General features: G+C 42.7%; 1 protein-coding gene across 10 annotated transcripts in view; it reads right to left on the bottom strand.

The window, feature by feature from the left end:
- The window catches only part of TENM4 (teneurin transmembrane protein 4), a 603,540-nt gene that overhangs the window by 57,618 nt on the left and 533,507 nt on the right, over positions 1–12,415 (bottom strand). For 8 of the 10 annotated variants that reach the window (XM_030042633.2, XM_030042636.1, XM_030042638.2 and 5 more), the window contains 2 exons: positions 10,513–10,533; positions 3,060–3,292 (listed from right to left, as the gene is read on the bottom strand). In XM_030042633.2, coding sequence (XP_029898493.1) covers positions 3,060–3,292; positions 10,513–10,533 — 254 coding nt within the window. The remainder of the gene's footprint in view (positions 1–3,059; positions 3,293–10,512; positions 10,534–12,415) is intronic. The other 2 variants (XM_030042637.2, XM_030042643.1) reach the window with 1 other exon arrangement.

Genomic DNA, 12,415 nt, shown 5'->3' with positions numbered 1-12,415 from the left:
GAAGAATGATCAAAACTGTGGGGAAAAGGCTGCTGCTGAGAAACTGGAGAACCATTCTGAATGGTGTTCGCTGGGGTGGGACCTCATCCTTCAGGCTATTGTCTCCAGGAGCAGATCAGCATGTGGTTCCCAGAATGTGGTTCATCCTACCTTGGACATGTGTAGCGGCATAGAACGAACCACTTTCAGGGTACCAGTTTCTTTCCACTGAGAAGAGAGCCAAAAAAATCTACTTAGACCAGATGCTTGACTAGTTGAAGAGGCTAAAGGTAGATGCAAAAATATATGTTGACATCTCACAACTGACCCTCCAGTCTTTATGAATTGCTGTTTTTCATCTGGCAGGAGTGTATTCCCTCCATATTTTCCAGCAAGCTGTAAATACCAGCTAATTAAAACTTCATGAAAGTGGAGACAAGACCTTGTTTCCTTACAATTTGTGAACAAGTGCACACAAATCCTACTTTGCATGAAGCAATTATCTTCAGACAAAAAAAAAAAAAGGTTCGGCCTTAAAAAGTAGAGTCCCGTGAAGAGTGGTGATTTTTGAAGAACCGAACTTTCCAAATCCTTCCCTGGCCAGCTGATATCTCTATAGCTACAGAATCGTTTCCTAATTTCCTCTGACCCTTCACTTATAAGTGTTTATTCCCCTACCAAGACAGGGAAGCAGAGGGTAACCTGAGGACTACTGGTTACTTGTACAATAAATCATCTTTATTTTGACCTATTATGAAACACAATCACATGAAGGAATAGCATTTGCTGGATTTTTCTGCTACAATGAACCACCGTGAAGGTATAAACAATGCTGACATTGCATTGTCAGTGTGATTTTTCACTGTTAATCATTTATTGAGGTGAATGGGAAGTGAGTCACACCTGCCAAAGCTATTGTCTCAGCAGACTTTGCAAACTCAGGCTAGAAGCAGATCAGGGAACACAGTTTACAAACTTTCCCTTGGCAGTGTGGGCTTTCTGGATTATTATCTTCTTGTTGCCATTTTGCTTTGTGTCATTTCCTCCTTCACCCTCAATTTACTTCTACTTTGTGAAATTTCAGAGCTGTGAGGAATGAATGCATGCATTTTGCCGTTATATGATTGAGGTGGAAGAACAGCCTCCTGAGAGCTTGAATTGCCAACAAGAAGGATTTCAGTGCTCAAAGCTTTGAACTCTAGAGCTCTGTTTCCCACAGCAAAGCAGAAACATAATTCGTCTAAACCTTGCAACATCCACCCATGTAGGGAAATGAATAATATTCCTCTTATCTTGTACAAAGGAGAACAGAGGTCCAACAAAAGTTGTGGGTTGGTTTTTTGGTGGTTTTTTTTGTTTTTTTTTTTTGTTTTTTTCACTGGTTGAACATCAAAGTGATGTAGAAAATTGGATTACAGATTCCTGGATTCCCTGATCTCATGACTCATCTGCTGGACTGTCTGAATCTCTCTGCCCAAGTCACTTTTAATTTTCTTTTCACTCAGCCCTCTCATTTCAGTGAGACAATTCCTACACTGCAACCTGACCACAGGTAGCTGTTCCATTTCTCTATCTGTGCCCCTGGCAATACTTTATCCCAATATAATGGTCACCTCATGGGAGTCTGGAGTGCTTGGAAACCATGCTGGGCCCTTTGAATATTACAAGGGTAGCAGTTTGGCTTTCAGTGCTTTTTGGCAAAAACCAGGTCTCCCAAGGTATATCTTTCTGCATTCTGCCAAGAAACAACTAGCCGACATGTAACAAAAAAAAAAAAAAAATCACAACTAGAGCTGACACAAAAGGTCACTAAATCAGTTTGGGTTTCTTGGTTTCATTAACAATAATGTCATCTCTTTGTCAAGAAAAATAACTTCCTGAGAAGGCTAGCCAGGAAGAGAAACAACAGCTCAGCTGTCTTCAGCTTGCCTGCTCTTTGTGAAACAACTTGTTAAAGGATGCCCAGGTTTTGCTGAAGGCTTGCTTTACGAACAGGTTGGGATAGGCTTGGAAATTGCTGTGGTGAGGAAGGAGGGAGCTACCACTCCCAGATGGAAGGAAAAAGGAAACCTGCAGCACATTGATGCCAAAGCCAAGAACCTATAAATAACTCCTCGCAATCCTAACAACTGGGCAAGAAGACATACAACAGGTAAAAATGCCACATTTCGAAAAGCATTCCTGCATGGGTGTCCTTCTTGCCCCTCTTCACAAACACTGCAGAAGGTGTGTATACCAACAGGATCTTCCACCTCATCTCTATAGCCTCTGTGTGTTTTTTTCCAAGGAGCTGTGGACAGCTGGGAGGAGCGACATCCTCCATATGCAGAGCTTGTTACCTTGAGACTGCCAGACTGAAGTCTTGGCTACACACAGGACTGCATATGTTTGGCTAAACCTGTTTTGAACAATTTAGTTCACAGTCATGAAGGCTGTGTGATGCTTTCATTCTGATTTGACTGTGCTTTTATCACATTTAAGTAAGCTAATCGGGAACCAGGTGAAGTCACGCTGAATTAGACCATTCCCATATCGAACCCCCTATAGCATGTAAGCTGGATGCCATAATATATAATGTCAATGTATAAACCTCAATTTACGTATCACTGAGCTGTGTGCTGGTTTTGTTGCTATTTTATACATATAGCAATGCTTATAGAGCTTTTTATTTTTTTAATGCCAGGAAAGCCTCAGTGAACTGAACGTAAGTAAATCCAGTCCAGATTGCGAAGGACCAAACACTGTTATTTGGTAAGGAGGAGCAGTGGCTAAGCGGGTATAAAATTGATGGGTGGATTTATTCTATTGCCCTTTAGACATGTGCCCATCACTACACCCCTCTGGTTTGGCACTTCTCCCAGCCACCTCACTAAGAAGAACCAGGACTGGCTGAGGGTAAGACATACCCACTTATTTCCAGAGGCAAGCTCTTAGGATGTGTTTGAGGGTTGACTGGGGAAGGCTTGCAAAATCACAGGGCATTTTCTGAACTAGAGAGGAGAGCAGTCTCCAGCATGACTAAACAAGTCCCTTTCAAAAAGACCCCTTTAAAAAAGCCTGTGGAGAAGAAGCAGTCTCACCCCTGGGATTTGTAAGGGTAGCATCAGTGCCTTTGCCTCCATCTCCGCAGCGGGTATCATCGAACGGGAGGCACTGATCCCCAGTTCCAGCCAAGACCTCCGAATTCTTCACAATGTCTTTCACTGATGTGGTTGACTTGATTTTATAGATACGTCGGCTGTTGGTGTCGGAGAGGTAGATGGAGCCGGTGATTGGATCTGTGGTCAAGTAATACTTATGAGCTGGGCTGTGGCTGAAAAACAAGGGTACGACGTTATTATTTTTTTGGATGATTTGTTTCTTTAAGTCAACAGGAAAAGCAAGCACTTTAGAGAATAAAAATGCACAGGGCAGACAGACTGGGAAAGTGAAGCAGTGCTGTATTTGACAGTGTTAGGATACGGTGTGTTACAGCACAGGATCCTGAGCTACATCTATTACCAATAGCTGTGCCTGGGCTGCTCTCTGGCATGGAGGGCAGCTACCAAAGGAAAGGGCTCACTGGCCTGAGCCAAAATCATGCCAGGAACTACTACAGGTTGAGTCCCAGTGCCTGAGTTTGCTTAATTTACTTAATATAGACATAGTTCTGTAACTGGTGTTAGTGCAGTGCCAGAAAGTGAAGGGAAAGCATAATATACTAGAGGCAGAAAACAAAGAAAAAAAAATTTAAAAAATCTGCCCGCCCAAGAAAGACCCCAATACAAAAACCCCACAGCAGACTCCCAAGTGTAAAGCACTTGAAGATATACTCTCCAAGACCACTGCATCAATGCTTATCTGGTGCTCTTGCTGACTCCAGCAAAGACTCTAGAGTCCTGCCCTGCTCTCATGGAGATTAGGGGAAGTCCTGCCACTGAATTCAGCCGGACCTCAATGGAGAGAGAAACAAAATGGTCCTTGGAGTGCCACATTTTGCCCTAAGTAAAACATGAACTAGGAGGAGGGCTGAGGAACCTGAACATCAGTCCCCTGTTAAACCCCATTCACTCACTGCTTCCATGAAAACGAGAAAGGGTGGCTGAGAAAACGGGGGGAGCGGACAGAAAGATAATGTTTTTAGCTCCATGACTACAACACTAAATGAGCCCAAGGCTGAAGAAATGAAAAAACTAGCATCCACTTTATGGAAAGCATTCGATGGGACTGGCCAGAAAAAACAACCGGATGAGTTTAGACACAATTTAAAAAATTGTCTTTCAAGGATTCTTTCTATAGTTTAATATAGATACTAAACTTATTAACTTCTTTTATTAAATGTTTGCTACTAGTGTGTATTGAGCTGCATCTGTTCTAAGCCTGAAACCAACAGATTAAACTTGTAACACCCGCTGCCTGAACACAGGTCTCCTTCCTTCTAAGAAAGGCTAAGTAGTAATTAGAACCAGTATGAAAAAGTCTCTACTTTTCTCCAGATATTCAAGCTGTCCAAACTCATCACGTCCCAAGAATTCATATTAAATGTATAGGCCATAGTTCACAATTTTGCACTTAGTGGAATTGTTCCAGGAGAAAGTGGTTAGAAACCTGAGTGTCGATCACAGTTGACTCTATCCCTCATAATAAGAAATTTCCTCTCTCCTTCAACCTTTATGTTAGGAAAATTAACCCTTCTTCAGACCCATAAAAACTACTGAATTATTCTCTGCTTTAAAAAGCCATAAGTTGATTCTTCATTCAAATTACTTAATACTTTGGGGGAAAAAAAAAAAAAAAGCCTTTCTGATTTATTCTGGAATATCCCTTGTGATTTATCCTATTAAAGTCCGAACAGATTTCATCTCCACAAATGACACTGATTCTTGCTAAATAAAATGCTCTGACCTTCAAGACAGCTCCCGCCTGACAGTTCAGTCTCCATCTGTATTCCTTTCCAATGACAGCAGGCTGGTAGGGTATTATTTCATTTACCTGCATGTCACTCACACTAAGCAAGTGGCTTCAACCCTGGTGGAAGAAGTTACCTGTGGGAATCCATCATCCATTTTGATCAGGGTCTTGCATTTTCCACTGACTGTCCTAACAAAGCCCAGCTGAATGTCAGTCAGCTTTTGAGCTGTTCATAATCTCTATTTTGCATGGGAGGTGGACAAGAGGAGGACATTTTTAATGGCACTTTGCAATTCTTTAGCATCTTTGCCTGGAAAGCACAGATAGCTTTCACTGAGTCTTACAGCAGGCCATTTGCAGATGGGCAAAGGCAAATATCTTTCCTAAAGATGGAGAAAAATGATAGCAGAACTAGAGGTTCCTGCTCCCCTCTCCCAGTACTATCACTGTAATTTATTTTTGGATTTCATAGCCTCGCTCTGGTGGATTTTATTATTGATTACAACCTTCAGTGGAAGAGAGAGTTCTTAAACTATTTTCTAATCCCATCTCCTGTGTAGAATGGACACTGAAACAAATCCTGGTTACTTTTAATCATGGATCAGGGAACCAGGTAAAAGCAAAACATTCATCCAGCAGAAAAGCTGAATGGTATTCCCCACCTAAATTTACTGAGTGAGTCAAAAACTGTCGTATTAATGTAATACTTTGAGTAGCTGCTGGTTACACAATGTTAGTTTTATTAATGAGGTCCTGAATATAGATGCCGCAAAAAAGTAGAGATGAGTTCAAAGTTCACAATCATTAAAAAATTAGCTCTGACTGGTTAAACTTTTAATCCTCTGCATAGCTGGATACCACAGAGGCACACGCACCTTTACTAGCAAATGTGTTTTGGAAGAGGTAGAGGTAGAAACTTGCGTTGGTTAAACTACCCATGGGACGGTAATAACCCTGGGTCACTTAAAATTTTGGGTCACTTGGGTCTGGATTTCACGTGGTGAGCTGATAGCGAAGCTCTCCTAAGACATACAATTACCTTTCTAAATCTAATGTTATTAATGGTATGGGCAGCCCGAATACAAATGATATTTTTTCTGCTGCACGGCCTTGCGCGAGCGATAGGACGTGCTGGTTCATTTTTATCGGCTAGACTTCTTAAGCATGGTCTCTTCTTTATCATGGTCTCCTATGCCCTGCTCCATGCATAGGGCTTTTGTGGGTGGAAGGCTCCCTGGGATGGCTTAGGCAATGGAGTATTTAACCTGGGATGCTCTGGAGCAGGGAAGGAAAAATACAAACTGTTAAAAATGGTCAAGCTGGAATTTACCCCCCTTGCCAACAGTCTTCACCACTGTACCGGGAAGGTGTCAAGCTCTGCCCTTGCACGAATTGCATAGTGTTATACACTGCAGCTTTTGTTTAACACTTTGAGATCCTTCAGGATGGGAGATGCTAAATAAACATACGTTAGTAATGTAAAAGTTCCCAAACTGCTTCTCTTCATCTGTGATAATGCATGAGCACTAGAGCTGGGAACACTGGGGCTTTGCTTTTTATTTAAAGCCACAATCAATAGGCAAATCCAAGTGGCAAATTGGACTGAACTGAACAACAACTGAAATAAATCTGCCTGGGGCAAAGCAGAGATGTTTTTTTTTTCCCCTTTCATCCTCTCTCGTTGCTTAGATAACAGACCAAAACAAAAGACAGGACTTTTTACTATTCAGAAGACTTAATCAGTTACAGTATTTGTAGTCTTAGAATATTTATCTCCCATACTGACACTGCTACCACTAGAAAAGGGCGGTGAGTGAAGAGCCGATTTCCCATTCAGATCGTTCCTTTTGCCGTTAAGGTTTTTTAGAAGAAACCCTGAGCACTGCATTGATATTTTAAGCCCCTGAGGCAACAAACCAAAGTTGCAGGGATGGGGTGGGCTGGTCCCTAGCCAAGAACAGACACTTCAGTGGGTATTAGTGGGCATGATGGTGTAGTCACTGGGAATAAGGACAGTTTCATAAGCAGAAGTTCTGCAGGCCAAAGTGAAATGGAGGTGATATTGCTTCCTTGTATGCTTGTGACACAGTGATGCGCTGGGAAAGCACAGGAAAATCTTCCAAGTTCACAGTGATCCCAGTTGTTTGGGGTTGCATACAGGCTGTCCCATACATCTGCCCTGTCCCTTCCCTTTTTTCATTTTCATTATTTGGGCAGGATAGTGCCAGCACCATTTGGGGATCTCTGCAGATATGTTAAGAGATTCAAACTCCATTTTAAAGTGCTTACGCTTTGTGTGACTTCTTACACACAGGCATGAGGAAGGAAAGGGATAAAAAGTTGGGTGAATAGGCACTCATGTGGCTTGCTTCTGCAGTACTATAATAGATGCACAGGCTTTAAGCAAAGGTTGGTATTATCCCCTTGGGCCCAGGGCCCATGTTTTGGAGGAATCTGAGGAAGGAACCTCCTGCTCCAGAGTGGGAAGCCAGTCCCTAAGGAATAAAGATGAGAAAAGGGAGATGATCCCTGGTTTCAGCAGGTTACCTATAATGTGTCAGCACAGCAGACTGCACCTTGTCATTGCCTTCTGTTCAAAGCCGGGGGATTCATCTCACCAAGCTTTAAATGGTTACGAGGTGGATGCTTACAACTGAACTGGCTGCCTTAACTCCCTTTATAGGCAGTGGAGAGAAATAGCTTCTTCTGGGGTATGATTTGTCTGACTTATTTTCAACATTTATCTTACAAGATGAACTGCATCTTAGTTTCTCAAATGCAAGGGCATCTACCACCTCCTCTAAAGGACAACTTCTGTTAACGCTAACAGTATGGCTCTGGCTCCCACTGTGGTCAACAGACAGGAGCAGTCACAACACCAAAGTTAGTTACCCATAACAGCTGATCCGAATAAACCCCTGGGGCTTCTTTGGATCTGATGTCTCTGTTTAAGGACATGAAACCAACTCTGTAAAACTTTCTGTGCTAGCTGCCCTCTTCCCCTCTGAGCCTTGCTGGCCACATGCGTTTGCTGGTGACTAAAGAACTACCGAATTCCTGCAGCCAAGTGTTTTTTGTTTGGCGGGGCTGTGTTTCCATGGCTCCATGCTAAGCACCCTGCAGCTCACAAACAGAGGATTTTATTATAGCTTGTGTGAGGTACTGGTCTTTTTTTCCCTGGGTGACATTCAATAGATTAATACATAAGGAGGCCACACAGTGCAGTGAGCTGAATTTACACTTGGTCTTTTAGTGTTTTCAGTTTGTGTGTGATGCCTAAAGCTCTTCTAGTGTCACAGGCTGCATAATAAAACTTCACAGCAATGCCATAAGCCAACCCAGGCGCTGCAAAGGACTTTTGATGCGATCCTAGGGCAGTTTTCTGAGATACCTCTCTTTGCCACTAATTGTAGATTTGCCTCTTTAAGGTATGAATGGAAACAAGAAAGGAACAATATATTTTAGTGTGGCCACTTTTTGCATATTTGAAAGACAGAAATGCCTCGCCACCCTCCATGTTCCTGCAGAGCAAAGATAATGATAATTAACTGCGAATTATTATTGCCATGCTTGGAAAAAGTCATTAGCTTCTATAAGCCCATCGAGACAGGTCCATACACAGACACACTGGAGTAAGTTCCTGTTAATCTATTACTGAATGACAGATGGGCGTAAACTTGGAAGGCATCACAATTTGGTGATGCTTTTTGGCTTAGCTATCATCCCCCATGTTGACAGGCAGCCATTTTGGCTGTTGCAGAGTTAGACCTCGGCTACACTACGCAGTGCTGTAGAGCCAAGCCTCGTAGTTGGTAGCTCCAGAACGTCTGGCGATCAAGCTCACCACAGGCTACGTGGTGGGGAGGAATCCTTTCCCCTGAAGTAAGGAAGCTTTTGCATATGGATTGCAGCTTTTCCAAACCACTAAGATTCAGTCCTGTGGATCTCAGCCTTTGCAACTGTTGCCTGTCAGCAGTGTCAAGCTTAGGACCTTCTGGAGCTCAAAGCACTGGAGCTTTAGCTAAGACTACACCCACTCATTTCCCTATGGCTCAGAAACGAAGAAGCTTCCTAACAAGAAGTATCATGGCAAATGACACAGAACAGATGCTAACTCACATGGATGACTCCCTTAATGTAGTCACAGATGGGAATATTTCATCTAAAGCTCCTCACCTCCTTCCTCCCTTACTGGTCCCCTTTGGACTGCACTGAAGCAGGCATGTCTTGGCTTTCTTTCATTTAGTTTCTTAGTTTTTAGGAATTGCCTAAAGGCTGAAGCCCTGCCAACTTCGTGAGGCTCTGGTGGCATCTGCAGCATTTGTGGCCAGTCCATATATCTTCACTCAGTTATTGCCTTCATATATAAAAACTCTTCTTGTAACAGGTATTCAGCTGCTGCCCTTCACTGTCAAAGCAGGTGCACCTTAGTGGCTGTGTATTTCTAGGGCATTAAGGATACAACCTGGCTGTTCCAAAGAGAAATGAGTTTTTCTATTGCCTTCAAATGATGTGAAAGAGGAGCTGGGGGGCTGGAACTCAGCCTGATGAAGACAGTCAGTGCAGAGGTCTTGTGTACCAACCTCCCAGCCCTGCTAATAGATGCTTTGGGCCAGTCCATTATGCCGTGGAAGCTCAGCCCTTCATTAATGTTCTGGCAATAAAACAAAAAAAGCATTTCTACTCCATTGCATTTCCAGGCATGCAGATAAACCGAACATTTGTGGTTTTGCACAGCCTCTATGAAGTCAAAGAAACAGTAAATAAAAAGCACGTAGCAAGAAAAATCCCCAATCCCAAATGCAAAAAGAAAACCAAACAAAAAAAAAATCCCAACTCCACAGTCTATGCTTCTAATTTAGAAAGCAACCGGGGAGGAGAGGAAACTTGTCAGAACCAGAGAAGTCCTTGCAAACACAGACAGTGACAGGAGGTTGACATCTTCCTGAATGCAACTGATTGGATCAAACCCACTGAAACTCCAGTGAACCCAAATGACAAATATTCTTAGTGACAAAGCTCCAATTTAGGAGTCTCTCTTTCATCTTGTTTTCTTGTCATTACTTTTTCTCCTTTTTATTGCATTTCCCGGCTAAGGTTCTGAGTTGCACTACCTCCTATCTGAGCCTGACATACTTTCACATAATGCGAAGGCTCTCTGTGAAGAGCTCAGACTGACAAAGAATTACAAAAACTTACTTCCCTAAGCGGGTGATGCTGGGGTACATATGGCCTTTCATTATGCCTGTTACACTCCCCCAAACTCAAAAAGAAGACATTTCACCATACGAGAATTTATTTTTTCTTCCTAGCTATTCCAGTGACCTGTACCCTGACGCTGTCCCCATTTTACTTTCTTGGTTAATTCCCACCCATTTTTCCTTGTACCCTCCTCCTCTTGTTACCCTGCTTCTCATGTCTGTACTTCCCCTGTCTACAGCTATAACAGCTCATGCAGAAGTCTGCGCGACTCTGCTCTGTGATTAATGGCTCCCAGTTCTGATGACTGATTGCCTACGCCAGTTTTAATCACGCCAGCTTCATTTGCTATTGAATCATCTGGAAATGGCACTTGTGGCTCACTGTGTAACAACATGCAACAAGACAGGGAGCGGCATAAGAATTCTCCACTGGTTGGCTTACCTATGTCTGAAATCTTTATTTCTGACAGAAGACAGGAAAGCAGGGAATAGAAGAAAGAATGAGGTGTTAGCAGCTCAGTTCGATGCATTATTAGCAGATTGAAAACTTGACAGTAACTGTATCATACAATGCAATAATAAATAAAGACTTAGCTGGAATGACACTGATATATTTTATATTGGATATTACTTGGCAGTGAGCTCACTTATGTACCGCTGCATATCACAAAGGAAGTGTGATCTCACCTGCTTGGAGTTATTCACTTATGCAAGAGATAGGACCAGACAGACTTTATCATTCAGAGCAGTACTGAGCTAAATATATGTAGATGCAGATATTTTTACAGTTTTTTTCACTCTCAGTCAAAGCAATACTTTGTGATTTACAAAGGTAACTTAACAGTTGCACAGTTATGGGTGGCAGTTCATTGCCGTAACCTCATGAACTCTAGCCCAGAGGACTGAAATTAAGCCGAGCTGGACATTTTTCATGGGTCTAGTTACATTCTCAGCTCCAGTTATCTGCGACCCACAATACATTTGTTTTCCTCTCTGCAATGGAACACTACACTCAAGACACCCCTCCAAACAAAACCCAAAAGCCAAACAGTGAGGGTGTTAATCTCCAAGGAGATGCTGATTTGAGAAGACACAAGCAAACTCCATTTAGTCCAAAAGCAATGGCTTTCCTCCATAGCTTTTAGTCAGCCGGCATCCGAACCCACTTACTTTATAGCACACCAGAGTGAAGAAATGTTTATTAGATCCAGTAACCTAAGTGTTTGCACAGATGAAGCAGCAATCGTTCCAGCAGATTTAACTCTGGAGTAAATTTAACTCTGTGGCTCTACACAAAAGCCAGCAAGGCCACTCTGTCAAGGCTTCCAATTTTCTCCTTTCCAATGAGGAAACACTCTGCAAAACCTCCGCTGTGTCTGGTATTTCCACTGACAATGAAACAGGGATCGGGTTTTCAAAATTGTACTTCTGGGAATGAGATATTAATCCCACTCAGTTGCAATGGGATTTGGGCCCCAAATCACCTAGGCTCTTCTGGAAATCTCACCTTTGGTCGTTAAAATAACTTTCTGGCACTGGAAGAATATTACATTCTTTAACGTGGACCAGGTCTGAAGATTTATCCCAGCTTCCCACCTTACAAACGTGAGAGATATTATGTTCTCGTATATCATGTAACAGAATAGCAAGAATCAGGTTCTTGCTTATTTACTCAAAAGGTACCCCGGCCCTCTGAGATGTGACTGCAAACATCTCATTGTGGGCTTCCTAACTGAATGACTCCTCCTGATTTCTTTGTTGCCCTGTGAGCATACCAAGACAGCTATTCTGTAAGTGCCAGCCTTGTGATGGCTGCCTGGATTTTTTTTCTCATACACCACGATCTACGACGATGGTTCTGCGTGCCAAATAAGACCTTCATCAAGGTCTAATGACTGTGGCGTGTTTGTAAACGAGGGACTAATGGGTTCTTGCACCAATTTTCCTGCAGATCAGCTCTTTCATTTTTACCTGTGGCCTTGTGGAGCAAATGGAAATAAAAAGCAATGCTGTATGGGACCCTGCTGCTCTAGGAAGCTGTCTAGTAAGCTTCCACATGGCAGTCCTTGCAGAAATAGAGCCTTACTTTTGTCCTCAGCAGCCAGGACATTAAGTCTGAGTAGAGCAGGAAGTTTCTTACTTTCTGGAAGATTCTCATTTTCAGGCCAGATCTGGAGAGTTAAATGGAAATGTGGACCTTCCTACCATGCTAACCTCATATTGACCTCTTAGGACCTTAGGTCAGGCCATTCAAGCAGAGAAGAGTCATTCAGAAACACTCATTTAACTCTACTGACTTTCCTGGAGTGAGTCTTCTCTGGCCACGCAGAGGCCAGAATCAGGCC

The sequence above is a fragment of the Aquila chrysaetos genome, chromosome 19 (genome assembly GCF_900496995.4).
Source record: "Aquila chrysaetos chrysaetos chromosome 19, bAquChr1.4, whole genome shotgun sequence".
Taxonomy (NCBI): Eukaryota; Metazoa; Chordata; class Aves; order Accipitriformes; family Accipitridae; genus Aquila; species Aquila chrysaetos.
The sequence above is the reverse complement of the archived record's forward strand: the minus strand, read 5'-3'. Positions and strand labels throughout refer to the sequence as shown.